At 45.9% G+C, this 27,002-nt stretch overlaps 1 protein-coding gene across 1 annotated transcript; it reads right to left on the reverse strand.

Annotated features, from left to right (window-relative positions):
* Positions 1-1,638: 1,638 nt before the first annotated feature.
* On the reverse strand, positions 1,639-2,604 carry LOC307137091 (olfactory receptor 4E2-like; the record flags this gene model as incomplete). Its single annotated transcript, XM_079834570.1, has 1 exon — positions 1,639-2,604. One exon carries the CDS (start codon positions 2,602-2,604, stop codon positions 1,639-1,641), a length of 966 nt encoding a protein of 321 aa, XP_079690696.1.
* Positions 2,605-27,002: the final 24,398 nt, after the last annotated feature.

Raw genomic sequence — 27,002 nt, forward strand, 5'->3', positions numbered from 1 at the left:
CGTTGGCATATTCCAGTAAGGGTCTTGTGCCCCCATCTGGTTTACGTGCACACTCAACGAGTGGAATGTCAACGTCGTGGGCTCTATTTAAAGGAGTCATGATACAGGATATTTGTGAAGCGGTGAGTTGGTCCTCGCCGCATACATTTGCAAGATTCTATAAACTGGATGTTACAGCTCAAACGTTAGCACATGCAGTATTGAGCCAGACTGATCTCATGAAATGGTGTGTGTATGACACGCCAATTCGCTATGCCATTTTGGCGTGCTATCAAGACACATAATCGCTTTTTAGCGTGTTTATCAACGCTGTTTCATTCTATCCCCCTACACTGCCCCTACCCCTAAACCTACCCATCACACACACACACACACACACACACTGCCCCTGCCCCTAAACCTACCCATCACAAGAAAAATTCTGCATTTTTACATTTTCAAAAAAACATAATTTAGTATGTTTATAAATCCATTTACATTCCCGCAGAATCACACGGCATAGACATACACGCAGAATCACACGGCATAGACATCCACACGGAATCACACGGCGTAGACATACACACTGAATCACACGGCGTAGACATACACGCGGAGATGATGGTTCGTTTCGGCGTACACATACACGCGGAATCACACGGCGTAGACATACACGCGGATAGCTCAAAATGCGCACAGATAACACGCCTTTTGGCTTTAGAAAGTGGCGTGTATATTTACGCAAAGTCATGATGTCATGTTGATTGAGCGTAGGAATGAAACATATGCTTGAAAGAGAACAATAGGTTACTTGCGTAACCCCGGTTCTCTGATAGCATTAAGTGAGGTGTCTCACCAGATCACCCTCCTTGCTGTGTGAAGCGAGGAAGAGGTGTGCTTGTTTTGAATGTCGTAGTGACGTTGTGTTGCCCCTTTTATACTGAGGGAGGGGGAGGCCACTTTCAGACACAACGTCACGTCTGCCAGCCAATTGGGGCTGGCGTAATGTAATAGGGCTTCTGAGGAATACGCGGAAGTGAGACACCTCATAGTGAGACACCTCAGTTAATGCTATCAGAGAACCGGGGTTACGCAAGTAACCTATTGTTTCTCTTTGAAAGCAATGGAGTATCCTGCACATCAAAAACTGACGCTAAAAGGGGTAGCTACCCTGTATGTTGAAAAGTGACGCTAAGGGGTCCTGACCAAGCGTCATTTGTGACGAGTTGGAAGTGAGAACGTGTTGCACAATCAGACAAAAAAATGTGTGTTTAAATAAGGGAATTTATCTAAAACATAAGGAGAAAATACACATTTACCATTTAATTTAAGACATTTTAGATGCGTTTAACAAAAGCTACTTACAGTGCAAACCAAGAACTAAATCCATTATCATGGTATTGCTAACAGTCGACATATGAAACCCATTTCCAGTGTATGATCATCTATGATCACATGATTCACCTTAACACTAACATAAATGAATGCACACTGGGTTGAATATGTAAATCAATACATTTAAAAAATTTAGCATTATGTATCATCAACAGCGTTCTTTGCCAAATGAGAAAATGTGCGAAACAAATCTAAAACACAGCAAAAGTTCTACACACACATAACACAAATGAAGTTTTAAACCTTTTTGAGCTTGTGAAACTTTTACTTTTTGTTCATTGTTAAATTGTGGACCTTTTGTGAAACATTTCTCTTGCTGCAACATGAAGTAAAAACTCTTTTGCGCACTGCTCTAATATTTAATCCATAAATTAGAGGACTAAAAACAGGTGGAACTACAATCAATTCTAAGGCCAAAAAATGACGCAGACTCTCTGGAATATCATTTGCACCATATCTGTTATACATGAAATCAAAAAGGAAAGCAAAAGTGAAATTTATCATTGATAACAAGTGTGGCAGACACGTTTGCCAGAATTTCCTTCTGTTTTCTAAAGATGCTTTACACGCAGAGATCAGTTTTACATAGGACACTATGATGAAAACTATAAAGCTAACAAATATGACTGTAATGGCATATCCAAAGACATTATTTACAAAAGATGAAGTACATGACAGTTTTACAATTGACCAGTTATCACAATATAATTTGTCAATGTGATATTTACAAACAGACCTCAAGTTTGCTAACAGGGCGGCTATAACACTAAAGAAGGTGGGTACAATCCATGAAAACAGAATTAATTTCACACAGGTGTTTTTAGTTAATTTGGAATGATAGTCTAAAGGTTTGCATATGGCTACATATCTATCATAAGACATCACTGTTAATATTGTGATCTCAGAAAGTAAAGAGCTGTAGATAACATAGGTTTGCAGAGCACACATATGAAATGAGATCACGTATGAATCCAATATTAAATCAGACAGAATTTTAGGGTAGAATCCTGTGGCTCCATAAATCCCATTGATACACAGATGAGACAAGAATATGTACATCGGTTCATGAAGTGCTTTCTCCATGATAATGACCACAACAAGACGAATATTTATACACAATATAAAGAGATATAAGGCAAGAAAACAAATAAAATATACATGCTTATATGATTTAGTTTCTTTTGGCACCATAAGAGTCAGCATCACAGGATAAGACATGTTATCATTCATGATAGTCTGTATGTCATGGATAGTCCTTTAAATTACACGAAACAAACACATATCATGCAATACAACAGTATTATTACAATTATTGTAATAATGTATTATTAGTACAATAGTAGTCAATTGTCAGTAAATAAATAATTAAAGCAGACATTTCTGAAAAATGAACAGAGTTTCCACAAATGTGTTTGCAACTGAAAGTGATGAGGTCTCGTCCAGCTTGGTTTTATATGTAGTGATTTCTCATTAGGGAAATCGATGAGAGATATTCTAAAATTTCTTGGGATTAATTATGTGCTCAAGCACAACACTTTGCAAATGGCTTTATTTAGTTGAAATAAATTTCAAAATAAAATAGAGGTCCAAATTTAGCAACAATACCTGTGCAAACAACCCAGCATTTAATAGGCTGGGTATACCCATATTTAAAGGATTTTGTAGTAATTTTACTAAATGAAACCATGCTTCTCACTTATCGCTCTCAAAATTTGAATTTGTATTTAATTTTATTTGATATAATGTAGACTATATGTGTATAATTATGTTTAAGCCCTTTGTCACGTTGATTTTAGGTTTTGGCTGACGTTTGTGTTTTCATGTCTTTTATTTTGTAATCATGGTTCCTTTGTTTCCTGGTTTTGTCATGTGATTCCCTTATCCCATCAAATCGCATCTATTGCTAGTGCAAATTTATTTTTGCACTGTTTGCACTTAGTGCAAATAGCCGCTGTCTAAAAATAGACCTAAGCAAATACATAAGCCTTTAAAATGACTTGAAATACATAACAATGAGGCCATAATTGGTTCAAATAAAGTATCAAAAACAAGTCATATGTTTTTTTATATAGAACAACACTGTTAAAATACATAATACAAAATATAAACAATTATCGAGTGTACATTATGTCCACACACTTCCCCTAAAGCAGCGGTGGGGACCACTAAAGCTCCTCTCGAGGCGGCAGCGGCAACTCCTAACTTCAGAGTTTATGGACACTGAATGGCTTTTTTGAGGTAAATATGCGTCACATTGATTACAAGCTGTTTTATTGACATCTTTCCATGGTTGAAACACTGATTCAGCGATTACATGAGGCCCTGTGAGAGGATTTATGAATGGCAGTGAAGCAATGTAACTGACGCTGGTAGGTCACATGATAATAACAACATGGCGAATGTAGTACGTCCAGATTACATTCAGACTACACATTCATACTAGAACATACTTTTTAAGTATGAAATGATTTTATTCTTTAAGTCTTTATTTTTGCTATAAAGGTAAGCTGCAATAATAACTAAGTGGTATACATAACATTATTTAGCATTCAGGAGCGGCAGTGGCTCAGTGGTTCATGTAGGTTGTCTACAAACTGGAATGTTGGTGGTTCGATCCTTGGTTCCACCAGACCAAGTGCTGAGGTGTCCATGAGCAAGACATCAAACCCCAGTTGCTCCCGACGAGCTGGATGGTGCCTTGCATGGCTGACACCACCGTCAGTGTATGAATGGGTGAATTTGAGGCAAATGTAAAGTGCTTTGGATGGCCGTAGGTCTGTTAAAAGCGCTATATAAATGCAATCCTTTTACCATTCTACCATTCATGTCAGTATATTTTTCCAATTCTCTTTACTGGCTTTCTAGCTTCAAAAACATAAAAGCACACTGTAACAAATTCATGGATGTTTATACTAAAATATTAGTAAATCATTAAATAACTTGCATATTGAAATATTTAACATTCCATCGCCACATCACTACTTTAAGGTTCTTCTGAGATGTGTAGTAGTTTGGTAATCAAAGTATTTAAGTCAGGTGATTCAATGGAGTCGTATATTAATTCTCATCTATTCTTTATGGGGTCAACTGACTCCCTTGTGTTAAATCAGTGAAAGTTATTCCAAAGAAAAGAAGTTGCTTTGATCAGTTAGAAATAACTTGCTCTGTCTTTGAATTTTTGGAGACGTCACTACTGTCATGCATTTTTAACCAACAGCCAAACAGCTATTTAAGCATTAAGCATTGCTTTGAGTTATTGTTGCAGGCATGGAGCACAGTTGTAAAGCAGCCTTTGTAAAGCTTTGCAATTAATGTAGCATTTTACTGCTGGCTAATATCCAGTAATAGCGGCCTTAAAATACCGGCATTCTGAACTTGCATTGTAGACCTTTTGTGAAACATTTCTCTTTCTGCAACATGAAGTAAAAACTATTTTGCGCACTGCTCTAATATTTAATCCATAAATTAGAGGACTAAAAACAGGTGGAACTGTAACCAATTCTAAGGCCAAAAAATTACGCAGACTCTCTGGAATATCATTTGCACCATATCTGTTATAGCCTACATGAAATCAAAAAGGAAAGCAAACGTGAAATTTATCAGTGGTAACAAGTGTGGCAGACACGTTTGCCAGAATTTCCTTCTGTTTTCTAAAGATGCTTTACACGCAAAGATCAGTTTTACATAGGACACTATGATGAAAACTATAAAGCTAACAAACATGACTGTAATGGCATATCCAAAGACAAAAGATGATGCACAAGACAGTTCCCATTCAGTCGGTCAAGTTCGACGTACGTCGAACGTACCGACGAATTGGGATCACTTCAGGGAGCCCCTATCAGCTTCGAGATATAGAGAACAGGCCAATGGGCCATTGGCGTGCGAGATTTGCATCTCGCGCTCCGCGCCGCGGGTATAAACAGGAAGCAAGAGCGAATGCACGCTGTTTTTCACTTCGGAGCCGAACGGCGTTGATGAAGCAAGACTGCTTTTCTAAAAGAGAGCCTATCTGCAAGAGAGATGCTCCAGAGAACGAAAAGGACGCTCTGTGTTGGCGAAAAGGCACAATCAGCGTGACCCCATGTTCACCGCTGCATCAGCATAACAAACTGCTGTTCTCACAGCAACTGTCGGTTTGGTGAGGGCGTTTGTTTCAGTGAGTGCACCACAGGACTGCACTTACCACCTGTGTGTTGCCGCGGTCTTCCCCTGGGTGCTTCAGCACTGTTTAAAGAGCGTTCCCTCACAAAAGAGCAACAAGGGTGTGACACTGCGTCTTTTTCAAGACGTCATTCCACTCGTGCGTTTCTGGATGCGATTGTTTCCTGTCCTGACGGCAACGATCCCTCTCGCATAAACATGTTGAGACTGTGTCGTGGGTGATCCATGTTCTCTCAGGGGAACGGGATCACGTCGACGCACTGGTCATCTCACCTTCCACGTGAGGGTTTGAGTGTTCAGTGTGCCGTCTGGCTGCCGGGTGACAGCGCGGGTTGCCACGGCAACTCTGCGCGCGTCACTCGGCGCCTCCGATGCGCGGTCGAGACTATGATGCCTCAAACGGGGTTGAGTCCCTTCGCTTGTACCCCGATCTAGTCTCTTTTCTGGTGCACCAGAGGGGGGACTATTTTGGCTGATAAGCCTGGGTGGCCTGAGGATTACAGTGAGGCTTCCCCGCCGCGTACATCTCTGTGGGCCCCTCACTCCTCTATCGCATCGCAAGCATGTTGAGACTGTGTTCGTGGGTGGTCTATGCTCTCTCATGAGAGCATAGCCACGTCGGCGCGCTGTTCGTCTTGCCTTTTTCATAAGGGCTTGAGTGTTCAGCGCGTCGTGTGCCGTCTCACGGCCACGCCCACTGTCTCACGTGTCTGCTGGTAGCTTACAGATGGGATTGCTGGTCCTTGAAAGGGGACCTAGCGTTTCATTTGGGGCTCTAGCAGAGGACAGATGTCAATCGCTGCATCGGAGAGAGGGCTGTTATGTGTTGAAAATGAAGATGATGCTGAGATTCCCACCATAATAGTGGGCGCTCGTGCTGAATCAGATTCATACTTGACAGCCATGCTTTCCCGGATGGCTGAGGCATAGTGCAACACGTAAATCACCTTGCCTGCCCCTTGCCTTTTTTTCGGATGTGCATTGGAAGGCTTTGGCATTGTGGAACTATTGGTGCCAAAATATGGAACACCAATAGGGCCATAATCTGTATAAAGTTTTCCTCTCTCTCACTACCCTCATCGGTGGGGTGGCAGTGCCACTGGCAGGCCACCTCCGCCCTGCTTAGTGCACGAGGGTAGTTCTGAGCTGAGGTTGAGCTGCGCACAGCGCTGGCCCTTGGCTAGACGATGTCCACCCTGGTCCAGAAACACAATTGACCCGGATTTGGTCTGGAACTGTTCTTCCCCGGAGGAGGGCCGGGTGGAAAACCATTAGTAATTCTGTTCCGCCACTGATGTTAAAAACAGCCAGTGGTACCCAAAAAAAAAAAAAAAATGAGCAGTTCCAATACCTCTGGGTCTCGGGAGTTCAGGAATGGCAGCGTGTGACGCTACAGAGCCTCGCCGCTTTCATTCCCCTCCCCACAAGAGGACGAGAATGGCAGTGTGTGACGCTACAAAGCCTCGCCACTCTCATTCCCCTCTTCTCAGCGGTGCGTGGACAACAGTGCGCGACGCTATGCCTCGCCACTCTTGTTCCCCGCTGAGGAAGGAGGTGAGGCAGACTGTGCGCAACGCCACAAAGCCTTGCCACGCTCAGCCCCTCCTTCATTTGGGAGCGCGCTTGGTGGTGGTCGACGCTCCCATGCCTCGCCACCCTCAAACGCCTCTCCCTTCGCCAGCAGGGGGCGCCGGCTGTGGGAACGCACTCAAGCGGCCTCCCCACACTCGCACGGCCCCTCCGCGGACGCAGGTAAGTGTTGCACAGCACACTCAGATCCCACGTCGGGCCGCTCCATGCTGTCCGAGTCGGATCCCTGCATTCCGCGTCGCTGCCCCGCTGCGGGTACGTCTGTGGTTAATCCCCTTGCTCGGTGTCTGGAAGCCTGGCTAGAGCTTCCCAGCCCGTCTCGGGGCCGTACCATCAGACTCGGCTATGCGATTCAGTTCGCCAGGCGTCCCCCTAAGTTTGGGGGCGTTCACTTCCGAGTAGCGAAGGAGAACGCCCCCGTGCTCTGGGCAGAGATCGCAGTCCTACTGGCAAAGGACGCGATGGAGCCGGTCCCTCCAGCCGATATGAGGTCCGGGTTCTACAGCCCGTACTTCATTGTACCCAAGAAAGGCGGCGGGTTATGGCCGGTCTTGGACCTGCGATTCTTGAACCGGTCCCTTCACAGGCTGCCGTTCAGAATGCTAACGCAGAAGCACATCTTCAGGTGCGTCCGTCCCCAAGATTGGTTTGCAGCGATCGACCTGAAGGACGCGTACTTTCATTCTCGTTTCCCCTCGACCGGCCCTTTCTGCGCTTCGCGTTCGAGGGACGGGCATGTCAGTACCGCGTCTTTACGAAGGTTGCGGAGGTGGCCATTGCCCCCATGAGAGAGCATGGTGTTCGCATTCTCAACTACCTCGACGACTGGCTGATCCTTGCCCAGTCGTGAGAGCAGTTGTGCGAACACAGGGACAAGGTGCTCAGTCACCTCAGCCAGTTGGGACTTCGGGTCAACTGGGAGAAGAGCAAACTCTGTCCCACACAGAGGATCTCTTTTCTCGGTATGGAGATAGACTCGGTCGCCATGACAGCGCGCCTCACCGAGGAGCGCGTCCAGTCAGTGTTGAACTATTCTGCTCCAGTCGAGTTCCCCGGATCGGCGAACCCTGTTGAGTCCTCCGCAACCCGCGGCAGTCGGACGTGGCGGAGCGTTCGACGCCAGGTCTAACACTCGTATGCATTGGTGGAACTTGTGTTAGGCTGGGTTCCATATGTAGTGACCCCCACGGCGGTCCCATGTGTGTATTCTTCCACGGTACGGCTCCCTACGGCGAGCCCGTGTCTTTCCCTCTGCAGAGTGTCCTCTGCCGTCCCAGGTACGTGTTGTCCCCCTCCACGAATTGGCCGGGGCCACCCCTGGGACTTCCGTATGTTGTGCTGCCCACGGCCAGCCCATACGTGTATTCTCCACATGTTAACTCCCTCTGGGCATGATGTGGCTTCCGCAGCTGCCTTCACAGGCACGCTTTCCCAGCGTTATCCAATACAGTCAGCTGAATGGGTCTTGCGGAACAGCAGCTTGGACTCTCCCTGCGTGAACTTTCCCGCCCGCATCAGATCGGGGTCTGAGGGGCTCATCGCTGGGCGCTGGAAGTGGTAGTAACTGTGGCGTTTTCCATAGGGGATCCCAATTCGTCGGTACGTCCGACGTACGTCGAACGTGACCGACTGAATGGGAACGTCCCGTCGCCACAGTTGCTGTACCATCACTGCAGGTTGAGCCACTAAGTTTGGCTCCTCAGTGAAAAACAGCGTGCATTCGCTCTCGCTTCCTGTTTATACCCGCGGCGCGGGGCGGAGCGCGAGATGCAAATCTCGCACGCCAATGGCCCATTGGCCTGTTCTCTATATCTCGAAGCTGATAGGGGCTCCCTGAAGTGATCCCAATTCGTCGGTACGTCCGACGTACGTCTCCGTTCCCTCCTTCAGGGAACGAGGGTTACCATACGTAACCGAGACGTTTTACAATTGACCAGTTATCACAATATAATTTGTCAATGTGATATTTACAAACAGACCTCAAGTTTGCTAACAGGACTGCTATAACAGTAAAGAAGGTGGGTACAATCCATGAAAACAGAATTCATTTCACACAGGTGTTTTTAGTTCATTTGGAATGATAGTCTAAAGGTTTGCATATGGCTACATATCTGTCAGGACTCGGGTTTGATCATTGCTTTTCCTGCTTTTTCTGTTTCCGAAGCTGTGTCCCAATTCAGGGGCTACATCCTTTGAAGGATGCATCCTTCGAAGGATGCAGCCTACATGACCTTCAAAGGAGGCTCCAAATGTAGCCTTCATTGGTAATTGGTAATTGAGCCACCAGGTGTTCCCTATTACCGCTCCTGTCACCTAGCAAACTTTAGCTGTGTCCCAAAGTGAAGGGCGTGCACTTCGAAGGCCGCATTTGAAGTGCGATTGCGTCATAGCGGCACTACGAAGGCTGTCCCAATGTGAAGGCTGCATCCTCTGAAGGCCGGATTTGAAGTGTGATTGCGTCATAGTGGCACTACAAAGGGTGTCCCAATGTGAAAGCTGCACCTCTGAAGGCCACATTTGAAGTGTGATTGCGTCACAGTGGCGCGATGAAGGGTGCCGCAAGTCGAAAGCGACTTCAAAATGCGCCCTCTGTTTCTCAGGCAAAGGAAGGGTACAACCAGTACCGTCGCAAGGGCTGTGCCAAGTGTGCGACCGCACAGGGCCTCGCGCAAAAGTAAAGTGACAGCTGACTTGACGATGTAAAGCCAATAGCTAAAGTTCATGTTTTTGTCCTTCAAAATAGTGAATAGTTAAAAGACATAGCTAAAAATGTGTATCGTGATGCTTTATTATTCTGCTTGTTAAAAATGTATTAAGCAGTAACTTGCAATAGCCTTTTTCTCTATGCGTGAGACTGTGATTCATATGCGCATGTCAGTCAGCGCGGCATCCCACGTCAGGCTCGTTGAGCTTTATTCAGTCCATTCAATTTCTAACTTTGGCCGCATCTGAAATGGGTCAAACCATAGATATAATAAGAAGTAATTACGCTAGAAATGCACGCTCATTCAAGGATGTGCATTTATTGCATGGAAGAAGAAAGCAGGGGCCCGTTTCAATAAGGAGGTTCAACCAACTCTGAGTTTAAACCTGAACTCTGAGTTGACCTACTTTGAGATGGGAAACTCTGAGTTTTGGGTTTCAGAACAGCTGAATTGAGGTAGTTCAATCAACTCTGAGTAGACTGACTCTGAGTTAAGCACGTGCACTCCAACTATGAAAAGCCACGATCAATGGAGCTCCGAAATTACGATTCACCATGGCTACAGCACCCAACAAAAAGACGTTTGCATACCTCCGGGTCAATATGTAAGTTTAATTCTTAATTATTTTAATTAAGTTTAATTTTCGTGGTATCAAAAAGGCAAAAAAAGAATGTGGCAGCAGCTAAAAATGAAAAATAAAAACATAATTCAATCAGGTAAAGCTTTAAGAATAAAATGTTCATGGGTGTAGGTTTAATGACTTTACAAACATTTGACATATTAAATAAATATCATTCAGTGTCCAATGTGCAGCAGCTTTTCCCACATAGACCCTTTTCACAGACTGTGATGACGTGTTTTAATGGTCATCAATTTCCTAAATCCTGCAACGTTTTTTGTATATATATATTTTTTAATGTATGTACATTTATAACACTAATACTTTGTATTATATTACTTTTGCATCAAATTACAAAAAACAAGTTACCGCTGCTGTGAGGGTGTTTCTAATAAAGCGTCTATGGAAGTGATGGTGAAAAATTATATCTTTCTCTCTTTTCACTTCTGTTATACAATCTCACTCTATTTTTTCCCTCTTTTTGAAAGTTGTGAAATCACTATTGTGGAGTTTTTCTTTTGCTATTTTTGCAAATGGGGATACAAAAATATATATTTAATGTATTCTCTCATTCACCAATATAAAAGTTAACCCAACTATGACGACTTCAACTTTGGAAACCCGGAAATGTGAAAAGGGTCTATGCTCTTTCACATAATGAAATATTCTCTGATCCCACCTGTTACATTTATTAATTAGGGTAATGATATTAACATTTGACTTCTACTCAGGCCAAACACCAGCACCACTGACAGATGAAGAGGAGATTGAGGAAGAATATTAACATCCAACAGGAAAAAGAATAAAGTATTTGTAGGAAATAAAGATGACCATAAAAATTGTAAATAAATGTATTTAACAGCTGTGGTGTTGGTTATGGCATATATCTCGGACTACCATCTGGAATTCTTCCATTCCATACAGTAATCCATTTTCAGAAAGTGTGATGATGGGAATATGAGTGTCATCAATGCGTCTAACCACTGGAAATCGTAAAGGAAATTCTAATTATTAGGTCACTTCTAGGTTCATCAAGGGAACGTCAGGATCCTGTATACAAGGACATGCCATTTTTGTCACTTTGACAGTGTCCTCATGATGAAAATATGAGCAATGAATGAATGTTCCTGCACTGTAAAAAATGCTTTTCTTACTATTTATTTTTGTCAAGTGGCAGATAATCAGTTAATGTGTTTTAAGTAAACTTCGCTTAGATTTAGATTAAATTTATAATTTTTTTTTTGATATTTGTACTTGAAATATGACCAACATACTCAGTAAGAAAAGCCTTTGTGCAGTTTGAATGAATGAATTAAGTATTTATACACTGCTGGCGCCTTAAAAAGGGCAGGAGACTGAAAGAAACTCTGGGTTTACCAAAGAAAACCTGCTCCTGACCAGGTTAGGTTCACAGAGTAAGTTACCCTGGTAACTGACTCTGAGTATAAGTTACCTCTCTTTTAGAAACGGGCTTGACTTACCCTGCTTTCTCGGGTTTGACATACCTCCCATTCAGAAACAGAAAACGTCTCGGTTACGTATGTAACCCTCGTTCCCTGAAGGAGGGAACGGAGACGCCACGTCGGAGTACCGACGAATAGGAATCTCGCTCGCGAGAGCCAATCTACTTCGAGTGTAACTAAACGAGCCAATGCACATTGGCATGCAATGATTGCACCAGGTGCTCATGCCACGCCGTGCGGGTATAAATGAGACACAGGTGATTGCATCAAATCAGCCTTTTGCTGAGGAGCCGAGTAGGTAGACAGGCACCCCAGCAGGGTACAGAGGACATGGCGACGGGACGTGGCGTCTCCGTTCCCTCCTTCAGGGAACGAGGGTTACATACGTAACCGAGACGTTCCCATTCAGTCGGTCACTCTCGACGCCACGTCGGAGTACCGACGAATAGGAATCCCTACCAAAGCGCCATGGCCGCTGCCCCCTTCCAGTGCCCTGTGTGAGCCACCTGAGCTCTCTTACCTGATGAGACGGGGCTCACACCGGGAAGTCCATCACTGCCGTTCCGCAAGACCCGCTCAGTGATTTATTGGATAACACTGGGAAGCGTGCCCTAGTGAAGGGGACGCTGCGGAGCCCACATCGTACCCCGAAGGAGTTATGTGGAGTACAATGCTGAGCCGTAGCCCGCAACGGAGAGAGGGGGCTCAGTCCCATTGACGGGAAGGCTCTCCCAAGGGAAAGACACGGGCTTCCCGTAGGAGCGACCGTGGAAAGATATATGGGATCCCCGTAGGGTCACTCATATAACCCGAGCCCAATACCGGTTCTCAAGGATTCAGCGGCAAGGGGCCTGATGCCAGACGTTCCGCCCCGTCCGGCACCGAGGGCGGTGGAGGACTCACAGAGTTTGCTTCTGGAGAATATAAGCGCCGTAGCGCAGCAAGCCGACAAGAGACGGGGCCTCTCAGTGCTTCTACCCGTTTGAGGTGAGAACACAGGAGGAGACTGGCTCTACACGTAGGCTATAGAATCTAGCGAACGTGTTGGGTGTCGCCCAGCCCGCAGCTCTACAGATGTCTGACAGCGAGGCGCCACATGCCAGCGCCCAGGAGGATACAACACTTCTAGTAGAGTGTGCTCGCACCCTGAGCGGACAGGGCACACCTTGTGCTTGGTAAGCCAAGGTGATGGCATCCACTATCCAGTGGGCCATCCTCTGCTTGGAGACAGCCTTTCCCTTCTGCTGGCCTCTGTGACAGACAAAGAGCTGATCTGAGGTTCTGAAGCTTTGAGTTCTATCCACGTAAACCCGCAGAGCGCGGACGGGACAGCGCAAAGCTAGGGCTGAGTCTGCCTTCTCCGGGGGCAGCACTTGCAGGTTCACCACCTGGTCCCTGAAGGGAGTGGTAGGAACCTTGGGCACATAGCCAGGCCGGGGTCTCAACACCACGTGGGTATCACCCGGCCCGAACTCTAGGCACGATTCGTCGACCGAAAATGCCTGCAGGTCCCCTACCCTCTTGATGGAGGCCAATGCAGCCAACAGCAAAGTTTTCATAGACAGAATCTTTAGCTCTGCTGACTGCAAAGGCTCAAATGGGGCATTCTTGAAGTGCTCTGTTAGCACCAGAGCAAGAACCCAAGAGGGTATGGAGGGAGGGCGAGGAGGATTTTACCGTCTCGCCCCCCTAAGGAACCTGACGACCGGGTCGTGCTTCCCAACCGTCTTACCTTCTACATGGTCGTGATAGGCAGATATTGCAGCAACATAAACCTTGAGGGTGGAGGGCGACAGCCTACGCTCCAACCCCTGTTGCAGGAAGGAAAGCACAGACGCGATCGAACATCTTCAGGGGTCTTCTCGGCGAGAAGAACACCACTCGACGAACAGGTCCCACTTCAAGGCGTAAGCCTGTCTTGTAGACGGTGCTCGTGCCGAAGTGATGGTGTTAACTACCTCTTGGGGTAAGTCACCTAGAACCTCCACGTCCCGTCCAGGGGCCAGACATGAAGCTTCCAGAGGTCTGAACGCGGGTGCCAAAGGGTGCCCCGTCTCTGAGTCAGAAGGTCCTTCCTCAGAGGAATCGGCCAAGGAGGGGCAGTCGCGAGGAGCATAAGTTCTGGAAACCAGGTCCGGTTGGGCCAGTACAGCGCCACCAGCAGGACCTGCTCCTCGTCCTCCCTGACCTTGCACAGTGTCTGTGCAAGTAGGCTCACTGGGGAAAACACATTTGCGCAGCCCCTGGGGCCAGCTGTGCGCAAGGGCATCCGTGCCGAGTGTATCCTCGGTCAGTGAATAGAACCACTGGCAGTGGAACGTTTCTGGGGAGGCAAACAGGTCGACCTGTGCCACCCCGAACGGTCTCCAAATCAGCTGAACCACCTGGGGGGTGGAGTCGCCACTCGCCTAGGAGCGCAGCTCGTGAAAGCTCGTCGGCCACACGGTTGTGCACACCAGGGACATGAATGGCCCGAAGCGACCTCAGACACTTCTGACTCCAGAGGAGATGGCGGGCGAGTTGCGACATGCGACGGGAGCACAGACCACCTTGTCGGTTGATATACGCAACGGTCGCAGTGTTGTCCGTGCGGACCAGTACATCTTTGCCCCGTAACCGCGCTTTGAGGCGGCCCAGAGCAAGATGCACCGCTAGCAACTCGAGGCAATTGATATGCCAATGCAGGTGCGGGCCCGTCCAAACCCCTGACACTGCATGCCCGTTGTACGTGGCTCCCCAGCCCATGGCAGAGGCATCCGTGAAAACCACAGCGTGCCTGGACACCTGTTCCGGGGGCACTCCGGCCCGAAGGAACGAGGGGTCTGACCATGGACTGAAAGACTGGCGGCAGGCCGGTGTGATGCTCACCCGGAGAGTGCCGCGTTGCCACGCCCATCTCGGGACTCGGCCGAGTAGCCAATGCTGAAGCGGTCTCATATGAAGCAGGCCGAGCGGTGTTACTGCCGCAGCGGCTGCCATATGCCCCAGGAGCCTCTGAAATTGTTTCAGTGGAACCGCCATCCTGCCTTGAAACGTGTTCAGGCAGTTCAGCATCGACTGGACACGCTCCTCTGGGAGGCACGCTGTCCGTTCAACCGAATCCACACCGAGAAAAGAGATCCTCTGCACGGGGGCGAGTTTGCTCTTTTCCCAGTTGACCCGAAGACCCAATTGGCTGAGGTGTCTGAGCACCAGGTCCCTGTGTTCTCACAACTGATCCCTGGCTTGACTGTGCTAGAATGAGCCAGTCGTCGAGATAGTTGAGGATGCGAACGCCCTGTTCTCTCAGGGGCACAAGGGCCCCCTCCGTGACTTTCGTGAAGACACGGGGGGACAGGGACAGCCCGAAGGGCAGGACTCTGTACTGATATGTTCGACCCTCGAACGCAAAGCGCAGAAACGGCCTGTGTCGAGAAAGAATCGAGACATGAAAGTACGCGTCCTTCAGGTCGATCGCTGCAAACCAATCTTGGGGACGGATGCATCCGAAAATGCATTTCTGCATGAGCATCTTGAACGGTAGCTTGTGGAGGCTCCGATTCAGGACTCGCAGGTCCAAGATAGGTCGTAACCCACCGGTTTTCTTGGGTACAATGAAGTACGGGCTGTAGAAGCCGGTCTTCATATCGGCTGGAGGGACCGGCTCTATCGCGTCCTTCGCCAGTAGGACAGCGATCTCCGCACGCAGGGCATGGGCATCTGCGGCATTCACCGAGGTGAAGCGGACGCCCTTGAACCTGGGGGGGGGCGCCGGGCGAACTGAATCGCATAGCCGAGCCTGATGGTCCGAATGAGCCAGCGAGACGGACTGGGGAGCTCTAGCCAGGCTCGCAGAGTCCGTGCAAGCGGGACAATAGGGACCACCGGCGTACCCACCGAGGGGCAGCGAGGTGGAATGCAGGTACCAGGCTGGGGCGGCTGTCTCGTGGAGGCGGCCCGCAGCGCGGTTGTGAGTGTGCGGTGCACACTTACCTGATTCCACGAGAGGGCAGAGGGTACGTGAGAAGGCTAGGTTGCGTCCTCGAACCGTCCACTACTGTCCACTGGCGAAGGAGGAGGATGAGTGTGGTCCGGCGTTTGACCGTCCACAGCTCTCCGAACCCCCTTGGGACCCAGAGATGGGAAGAACTGCTCTTTTTTTTTTTTTTTTTTGAGAATTTGGGTACCACTGGTTGTGACACCAGCGGCAGAACGGATTTTGACTCAAGATTTTCTACCCGGCCCTCCTCCGGGGAAGAGCAGCCCCGCCCATCTCCCGGTCACCCGTCTCAGAGGTGATGTTTCACCGACCGCTTAAACAGCAGCAGAGACAGGTAGCGTCATCCCCTGCAGGACACAGTAGAGCAGGCTGTGCCAAGTGTTTTTTTTTTTTTTTTGCAGGGGACGACGCCTTTGGCGACGAGCAGACTGAGGGGCGGCCCACGAGGCACTCTGATGGTACGTCGGGGGAGGCTCTTGATTGCCTCAGCCTGCTACCGACTGCGAAGAACTGCTGGGCCCAGTTCTCAACAGTGTCGCCCAAGGCCACCTTGTGAGATGGGAGCATCGAGAAAGCGTACTTTGACGACCACTCACATCTCAGCAAGGCAAGCCAGGAGGTTTTTCTGGACCACTGAGGTGGACATCGTCTGGCCGAGGGCCTGCGCCATGACTTTGATCACGGTTAGTCAACATGCACAGCTCAACCTCAACTCAGAACTACCCTGTGCAGGCAGGGGTGGTCTGCGCACAGCCACCCCACCGTTGAGGGTAGTGAGAGAGGAAAAACTTATGCAGTTTTGGCCCTTTTGGCTTTCCATATCCAAAGAAGTGCCACACTGCCAAGTTTTCCATGCACATCCAGGAGTGATCCCGGGAAGCATGGCTGTTAACTCTGAATCCGATTCAGCGAAGCACACACCATTACAGTGGGCTCAGCATCATCCTCATTCCCAGAGCACAACAGCCCTCTCTCCGATGCAGCGATTGACATCTGATCCTCAGCTGGAGCACTGAATGAAATGCTAGGTTCCCCCATAAGAAGGACCAGCAATTCCACCCAGAGCTGCACAGCTTGCAGTGCGCTAGAGGGGGAGGGGCCCTAGGGGGTTGGTTCCCCGAAGGAGAAGCCCTCCTCTCCTCAGATCACCCCAGCCATTTCACTGAAATAGACCTCTCCTGTTGCCAGGGAGGGCGCTACAACGAGAAATAGGCAAGGGGACAGCGCACCTCGAGCGCAGAGCGAGCGCTGGGTTGCCGTGACAACCCGCGCTACAGCCTAGCACTCAACGGCACACGGCACGCAGAGAAACGAGAGGTCCGTTCGGGTTTCCCCGACGGCAACTCTCGCTGATCTCCGCGGTCTCCCAGAGTGTCGAGCAGACCCGCGGCTGTGCTTTTACACACGAGCGGCGGCTGGCCAACAACAAAGGGGACTCAAGCTTCCCGGAGAAAGATGAGTCGCGACCGGCGTGCCGACGTGGTCATGTTCTCATTAGAAAACATGACCACCCACGAACACAGTCTCAGCATGCGCCCAGACATGTGAAACAGTGTTCGTGGCCGTCAGTGAGGACAGGAAACAACCGCATCCAGAAACACACAGATAGAATGTCATCTTTAAAAAGACGCAAGCTCTATCTGTGTAGCTCTTTTAGGGAAACTGCTCTCCGCGGTGCTGAAGCACACAGGGGAATAGTCGCGGCGACACAGACAGGGAAAAAGTGCAGCCTGACATGCGCGCTCTCTCTCTCATAGAAGGCGATCTCTTACCAGCCGTGAAAACGGCTTTTCAGCGCTCTTAATAGCGCACCGAACCAGCTGTGAGAACAGCCTTTTTTTGTTGTTGCTCAAAATAGAAAAAGAAAGAGAGAAATCAACCCCGCTGCAGTGCCGTCACTCCAACACCAAACGAGGAGAGGTCCACCGAAGAGCTTGACTCGTTATAATGTTAACACACGCTTTGTAGAGAGTGATTTTAGGACAAACCATTCACCACTCGGCTCCGAAGCAAAAGGTTGATTTGATGCAATCACCTGTGTCTCATTTATACCCGCACGGCGTGGCATGAGCACCTGGTGCAATCATTGCATGCCAATGTGCATTGGCTCGTTTAGTTACACTCGAAGTAGATTGGCTCTCGCGAGCGAGATTCCTATTCGTCGGTACTCCGACGTGGCGTCGAGAGTGACCGACTGAATGGGAACCCAGAGTTTCCCTTATTTCAGGGTTAACATACTCAGAGTTTTCACTTAACCTCCTTTCTGAAACGGGCCCCAGGACGCCTGCATTTCATCTGACGGTACGCACAAAAGGTTTTTTATTTAAGACTATTAAAGTTAAATAAGCAAATATAGCCTAACTATTACACACCTTTCAGAGCACCAGTGAGAGCAATGGCACCGCAGAACGAGTAAAGCTACTCTATCTCTTTTAAATGTTTTTTAATCTGAAAACTGCAAAAAGCAACGAAATTGTCAGACATCCATTTAGCGCATTTTCACTGAGGAAAACAACTGAAAAACAGTGCTGGTCCTCTCAATACTGTCTGGTTATTTTACTGACTGAGATGGCTTCAGATGATTCAGTGAGAGAGCAGTCCAAACTCAGTGGATTCAGGCCGTTTTGCAAACTCGTTTGACCCATTCATAATGTAGAACATAATTTAAGCGTCAAAATGTGCGCAATGCGCAGTTCAGTAACTTAGCTAATGCTGTTAAACTGAAAATACAATTTTTTTCTCCTTAAATACCCACATAAACAACAAATTGTTCGTCACTATAGCAACAGTAGACCCCCGTTAATAGGCTATACCCCCGGGCCTCGCACATCACGTTCGCACAGGGCCTCTCACCCCCTTTGCGACGGGCCTGGGTACAACAGATAGAACCTTCACACAACCTCGCAGCCTACCATATCCCAGAATTCATAGCAGACCGGTGACTACAGGATTTGACTGGTCCGCATTCCCACGGCACTCGATCAAATTTCTTGCGGCGCAGGATAAAAATTTCCCAGTGAAAGAAGTTAGCGGTCGGTAACTCATGTGTAGCCTGGATACAATTGAACACAACAGCGTAACCGCTTGAACTTTAAGTAAACAAAACGTTTAGTGGTGGCATTCGCACAGTCCCCAGTTCCCAGTTCCCAGTTCCCTGCCCTGAGCAACCTGGCAAGATAAACTTTAATTTCCCAATTTTAACTAGCATAAATGTTATTTATTTCTCAACCATTCTCTCAAGAAAAGAAATCAGTCAATTCTCTCCCTTTTCACTCTTTCTTTCTTTTTTCTTTTATCTTTCTTCTTTCTGCACTTTCTTTAAATACAAGTTAGCTGTTTTTTCGTCCCGCTCCCGCAATAGGATCTATTCCGCACCGCACCCTCCCACTCGCGGTTAAAATTCACTCCGTGCTCACCAGCAATCAATTATTTTATTCCCGATCTGACCGATCCCGCTAAATTTAGATTTAATTTCCAGAATCTCTCTTTTAAATTTCCCCTACAGAAAGAGACTGGGGATAACAAAAGTAATAGGCTATGTTGGCCATGCAATCATTTTATTTAATTTTCTTATCATACTGTCAACACCGTAGCTAAAAAAATGTCACAGAGAAAAATAGGCAAAATCAAATGCGACATCTGTCACTCAAAATTATAAGTCAATATACAAATAAACGAAAACTGCTGACTTTACTACTGCAAAATAAAGTCTTTTATATGAATGAATGAATGAATGTCGCTCACTGACGGCGGTCCATTACCGAAAGTCTCCTCCAGAGGCTGAATGTAAAGTCATGGCCGGGATGCACAGAACAATTTTTCTATATAAGCCTATTTTTTTTATGCAAGTTATTTGTAAATGTAACAAAGTAATTGCTCTCTATTGTTCATTTTCGTTAACTTGAAATGTGTAGGCTAAATAAAAGAGAAGTGGTTGTTCTGTACATTGTTTATTTTTGTAATGCCAGTTATAATTTGTACATTAAACAAATTCATATATGTTCATATATTTTTTTGTCATGTAAATTAAAATGTGTAAATGAAAATAAATTGGTCTATAGATGGATAGTTCACCCAAAAATGAAAATTAGCTCATAAACTCATAAAATCTGAGTTATATTAAAAATGTTCTGGCTAATCCAAGCATTATAATGGCAGTAATAGTTGCTCGGTTTTTGAAGTCCATAAAAAATGCATCTGTCTGTCAAATAATGTGCTCCACACAGCTCCGGGTGTTACGGTTCTGGGTGGCTTAGTAAGCACACGACGAAGGAGGTGAGGAATAACAAAGGTTTTAATCCAAACACAGACTTAGAAGGCATAGTACACGCTCACACAGACATGTGTAGACAAACAATAACCGACTAAGGACTGAACAGAACAGGGAGTATAAATACACAAGGTAATGGAGGGAACTAGTTAGACACAGGTGGAGTTGATAAACTAATCAGGGATAAACGAGAACAGGTGAAGACAAGACAAACGTAATTGTAACATTACGCCCCCTCTCGGAAAGGCGCGTCCTCGTGCCGTGAAGACAACAGAGTCCATGAAGTAGAAAATGGGGCGGAGGCTTCGGTGGAGGGCGTGGAGCTGATGATAGACAGGCGTCTGGAGTAGGCGGGCACCAGTACCATGGTGGCGCTGACAGAGGGAGGGTCCAGGGCGGAGTCCAGACTGCAGGGGCGGATGGAGCCCTGGGACCGATCGGCGGAGGCGGAACCATGGTGAGGGGAGGAACCAGCGGAACCGAGCGGCCGACGGACCAGGGCGACATCGCAGGCCTGGACGCCTGGCACTGAGTCGCTGGCTCACGGGACTGAAGCGGTGACGGGGACTCGGATGACCGGAACGACGATGTGGCGAGTGAGGCCGACGGGGAGGCTGGAGAAAGGGAGGAGCACGCCGACGCCGTAGGGGTGCAGGGTGAGGGCGTAGCCCGAATCCCGGAAGTCCGTGGCATAGGCTGTGCGTCGACCGCCGGAGGCTGACCTGGAGAGACGAGGGAGCCCAGCGAAGTTTCTGGGCAGACGGGCCACGGAGGCGTTGAAGGAGCAGAGAGCCGAGGCGATGGTGACGGACTGACAGGCCGAGGTGGAGATATGGGCCTGGAGGCCCGAGGTGTAGCCGGAGACTTGGCCTCTAGCTGAGCTGGTGGCAGGGAAGCCCGAGGCGCAGATGATGGGCCGCACGGAGTGAGCGGCGGGGGTAGAGCCGAGGAGCTGGACAACACCAGTGGTGCTGACGGATCCAGGGGACTGGCCGTGACCAGCAATGGAGACGGGTTCAGGAGAGGCATGGATACGTGCAGAAGATTTCCAGACGGGACTGGCGAAGAAGGTGACGAAGAGGGGGGGGGACTAGGGTGGGAAAAGGATCCGTGGACCACAGATCGATCAGGTTACAGTCTGCTCCTGGCTCTAAGATGGACTGACCAACCTGCGACAACTCCGGGGCCTTTGCGTCTTCCAACACTCGAATCACCTCGGTGGGTGCCTCGGGCTCGCCGGCTGTAGGGAGGAGACCGCCACTCCGGATCATCCAGGCCAGGTATCCCAGGTACGGCCGGCTCTCTGGACGGAGAAGAAGTTGCAGCATGGGTGAGTCCATCTTCTTTAATACTCACTTTGAAGGTCGGTTATTCTGTTACGGTTCTGGGTGGCTTAGTAAGCACACGACGAAGGAGGTGAGGAATAACAAAGGTTTTAATCCAAACACAGACTTAGAAGGCATAGTACACGCTCACACAGACATGTGTAGACAAACAATAACCGACAAAGGACTGAACAGAACAGGGAGTATAAATACACAAGGTAATGGTGGGAATTAGTTAGACACAGGTGGAGTTGATAAACTAATCAGGGATAAACGAGAACAGGTAAAGACAAGACAAACGTAATTGTAACACCGGGGTGTTCATAAAGGCCTTCTGAAGCGTATCGATGCGTTTGTGTAAGAAAAATATCCATATTTAAAAATGTATTTCATTTTTTTCTATGGCTCTGCATCAGCCATCCCCGCGCCATCACTCCCAGCAAATAAGGTCAAAATACATGCAAAATACCGGCGCGATCATAGATATATACATAGATTCCTCATTAGTGCCTGCGCGGATTGGTCGAATGAGGCATCTACGTAAATATATCTTTGATCTAGTATTTTGACCTTATTCGCCGGAAGTTATGGCGCTGGGAATACTAGATGACATTCGTCTGAGAGGTAAAAAGAAGGTAGAGGTAAAAAGAGGTAAAAAAATTACAAATACTGTTCGGTTTCTCGCAGAAACCGATCGTTTCGTGTCTTAAGACATCAATGTGTCGCCACGAGCCGCATGGTTTAATAAGGATTCGTATGTCTATGTGTTTTTACTCTCATTGCTCTCATACTCTAAAAAATCCCCATTGACATGCATCATACGACTATCACACTGCAACGGTTGGAGTTAATCTAAATTTGTGTTCTACTGAAGAAACAAAGACACCTACATCTTGGATGCCCTGGGGGTAAGCAGATAAACATAAAAACTTTGTTTTTGGGTGAACTATCCCTTTAAAGTAGCCTACTTTTTACAACTATTTAAAGGCCTACAATATAACTTAAGTTTAACATCAGAAACAACAGAAATTTAAATTAACAGCTAAAACAGAAGAAAACATTTGTATGTACACTTTAATTGAGCTGAGCGGGAGACGCTGGTGGAGCTGGACCGGGATGGGGAATAATGCACAATAAAGACAAGACCTGTGCCAGTGGGACATCATCTTCATCTGGGATGAGTGCATATTTCCACTGTCTGCAGGTTTGCAGGGCTGAATCGGTCGACGGCTGACATGTCATAAAAAGTACAATGCATCTGAGATGATGTGAGTTGAATAAAAATAAGTACTTAAATAAAGACTTGGACGTAAATATATTTCAATCATGACAACTCTCGGAGTGAATAGATTCAACCAGTATTTTATTAGTGTAACGAGGGGTCAGCCGAGTGAGGATCCATCTGCAGCTTTATTTAACTCAGCTAGAACAATACAGGGTAGAGACACAGCAGTAGTAGTGGAGGAGACTAAACAGAATCGTAAACGGGGACAGACTAAGGTCTGGGCAGGCAGCTAAAGATCACAATCCAGATAAACAGGCACAGGTTGGGGCAGGCGGCAGAGAATCAACAACGATAAACAGTCCAAGATCAGATACTGAGTAGCAATAGACAGGGGAATGCTCAGAAATTATCACCATAGCAAATCAAGACTTCGCAATGGACTTCGAAATGCAGTCTCATATAGCATGCACCACCTCAAAAGAATAGAAAATAAAAGAAAACATTCATATCATCCATCTCATTATTTCCACTTAAAACATAAACTTGTTCCTAATTTTTACTCAAGAACCCTTTTGTTAAATTTACTTTTTCCAACAGACTCATTTTTTTCCCTCATAGCCCACATAACTGTTGATGAACTTATCCATAAAAAGGAAATAGTTAATGTTAAAACCTTTTCATCAAAATGACTTAATTATCAATTCGTATTCCATTCAATAAGCTTGTTCACTCATCTTTATCTTGTTGACATTATGCTTAATCATACTAAATACCAAATTTTTAATCACCATGTTATTAGTAAAACATTCAAAATCATTCATCAGGGTTTTCTTTAAAGTACCCTTTTTTTAATTTTCTTTAATTCTCAATGTCTTGTTCATTAAAACTCTTCAGGTGTAAGCTCCAAATGACCAAAATCTTAAACCTCTTAATTCATGTCACTTGGCAGTGATACTTCATCAAATCCTCACTAGCCTTATCTTGCCACTTACACCCAAACGTGTCATAACTTTACAAAGAACTTACAGATTTCATAATCTCCATATTACTTTAAATTTGGACTATAAGTCATCATCAATTTCTTTAAAGCTGTTTTAGAATGATTTGTTCATCCATATCACTCATTTATAACTATATTAACTCTTTACGGGTGTTCCTAAATTCTATTTCACAACATTAATCTTTGGGCTATTTCTAATTATTCTTCTATCAATCTGAAGATGCCACACAATATCGTCATTATTGTTTCTTATCTCTACTGCTCTGCAGAAACCAAAATATTATATTCCTCTTATCTCAATCAGTCACACAGAAAGACTTAAAGTCACCTGCTTCTTTAACATTAATGGTGGTTCTCTATATAAATCAAAATATCATAAAAAATTAAAATAAAGTAAAAAAAAAACTTTTCATTTTTAGAAGTTATCTCTTTGGTCGCCCTCCGGCCTTTCAGAATTTTGAGGGGGTCTCTGGATAATTTAGATAGTGACTTCAGCCAATTTGTCACTTTGTCTCTGCCGTCAAGTCTATAACATTTACACCTACCATTTTTAATCAATTGACATTATTAAATTTAAGCCCTCAGTTGAATTTAGACAATGGTTTTAACCCATGATGGACGGCAATCTTTAACTTTACAATTCCACTTTAACTAATCCAGAGAGTAATTCAAATCAACATCATAAATGACAAAAGTCGTCATAACAGACAGAGCTAACAATCCATTTAAAGCTCGTCCCGTGTTCTGGATCATCTTTTCACCAGATTCCTTCAAAATTATCAGTTTCTCTAAAGGTTGTCGTTTACTTTAACCCATCTGTAATGGTCAAATACTCATTCCAGAGGTTAATGACACCCAATTAGGACAGAACAGTTCTAGGAACATACAAAACATAAAGAGCAGTCACACCCACACACACATTAAACATGAATTGTTCATTGTCAAATTTTACTTTTAGTGTTACTCAAATTATTATTTAAACTGAGCTTTTACGTCTGCTCATTATTAATTTGTCTCTACAAAAGTCAGCTGGATTGTTTTGGTTCTGATATAATTTCTTTGTTTTGTTTCAGCTTTAGCAGGGTGATAACAAATTGCACCATCCCTGCTTCCACAAGCAGTCTCTCTCTCTCTCTCTCTCTCTCTCTCTCTCTCTCTCTCTCTCTCTCTCTCTCTCTCTCTCTCTATAACCTTTTTAACAGTCTTCTAAGACTTTAACTTCAATGTTAAATTCATTCTCATACCTTTTGAAACATTTCAAGTGATGCCATGTGCTTTTACTCATCAATATCTTCTATCATCTGTGGCACAGGCTCAGATATCAGCCTTGAGCTGGTTTCGAAAGAGAGAGACTTCTATGCATTCAGTACTGGTACTGCATTTTCATAAACTTTAAAACTTGTCACTCTAGCACAGCATAAGACTTGGCTAGAGATTACATTTATCTTCCAATAAACATCAGACATTATCCTTTTAACTCTATCTTTTGCCAGAAATTACGTTTTCAAATGATCATAATTTTATATTTGTCTTTTGCCCATACAATACATTTAAACTTCAAACATCCAAATTGAGTCTGAGTTACTTCCAATTTTAGCCACAGCACCAGAAATGACATGGTGGGGCCAGATTCAGATAAGCGAATTGTTTTATTACAGCTCAGCAGGAGCTTATCTTTTGAAACCAAAACATCAGCTTCTAGGGTTTTTAGCTTTTAACACCAATTCTCCTACAGTTTTTACCAACATCCAGTCAAATAAACTTTATCAGAATTTTTCACTAGTCATTTTAACATTTTTATCATTTAAACCCTCTATGTCTCTAATTATATAGTTACTGCCCTTTATTTTTAACCTCATAATTTATTTTAAAATGATCATGGATCTTTCCTTTAAAAGGAATTCCTTAAAGCTACACTATGTAACTTTTCCGTCCACTAGAGGTCGCCTGTTCAAAACAAAGGCGTAGTTTGATGACGGCACGTTTGAGCGCAGAATCACGGGACGTGGTCTTCAGCTCACAGCCGGTGGGAAACAGTCAGGATAGGACTCGGGCAGAAATCATGTTCATGGATGCGATTATTAACATTACTGTAGTCTGAAGCAGAGCAGGACCGAGTGTTGTGGAGCTGAGCAAGGCCGCAGGAGCGATTGAAGAGCGGGACTGTTATTATGGCATATTCGCTGGCGGACTTTTATTATGACACGGTTGCCAGCGCCACTTCCTCTTTTCCAGTCATGAGTGAGGTAACGCAACTCTGTTTATCGTATTAGATATATCTGAGTGTGTTGAAAAGGAAGTTATGACGTTCGCTCGGCGGCTGCTATGACACTTGTTCACAATGCAGTGAGAGTAAAGTGTTTCACTGAATAAAACCGGAAACCGAGGGTGACGCAGATATGACGCAATCGACAGGCGACTCCCTCACACGCATAGCTCACACGTCCCGGCTCCTTGGTTAAAATAGCAATTTTCTCACGATTTACAAATAGTTGGAAACATTTGGGATATTCTAAGTACTCAACTGAACAAAATATATAACACTGGCCTAGTGGTTTCTGGATATTTTACTGCAAAAATCCTACATAGTTCACCTTTAAGACTTCAATTTATTGAACTTATTACTTATTTCCTTATTTTCAATCTGTGCACCTCTGTTTAAATTCCCTCAGCCTGATTCTCAGTCTGTGTGTCAGTGCCTATCTGCAGCTGCTCTGAGAGGGGGCAGATAAGAAAGAGTGTAAATCTCTTCTTCCTTTCTTTCTTTTTACTTTGTTTCGTTTACTGAATTTAGCCAGGTGCCCTGATTTGCCACAATTTTGACACCTTTGACACCAGGGTTCACTGTTACAGTTACGTGCAGAATGGCCCTGCTAACCACAATTGAAACACACTCTGTCATTCAGTAACCTGCATGCATCAGTCTGGTCCCCAGTCTCAGGGGCGGTGCCTAAGGTGGCAACCACTTGAAAAGACTGAGAAGAGAGCTCGTGATCCAATAAAACATACAATGGCTTGCAATTCAAGGCGCTGTCTGCTTTTTCAACAACCTCATTTTTAGTTACCCAATTGCATATCTCAGTTACTTCTGGGATTTGTCCATCGGGGGTTAATGGTACCCCACCCATTTTAAAAATCCACGAATAAGTACAAACAGCTAGAAATTTGAATTTTTCTGGTTCTCTCTTTGTTTGTAGCCATTCAAGTTGCTGATTAACTTTCCAATTGGAATTAAAACCTTTGCTGCCCATTTCCTTCCTAATTCCTTCAAATTTCTTTGACGTCAGG

The sequence above is a fragment of the Gobio gobio genome (genome assembly GCF_949357685.1).
Source record: "Gobio gobio genome assembly, chromosome: 14".
NCBI lineage: Eukaryota > Metazoa > Chordata > Actinopteri > Cypriniformes > Gobionidae > Gobio > Gobio gobio.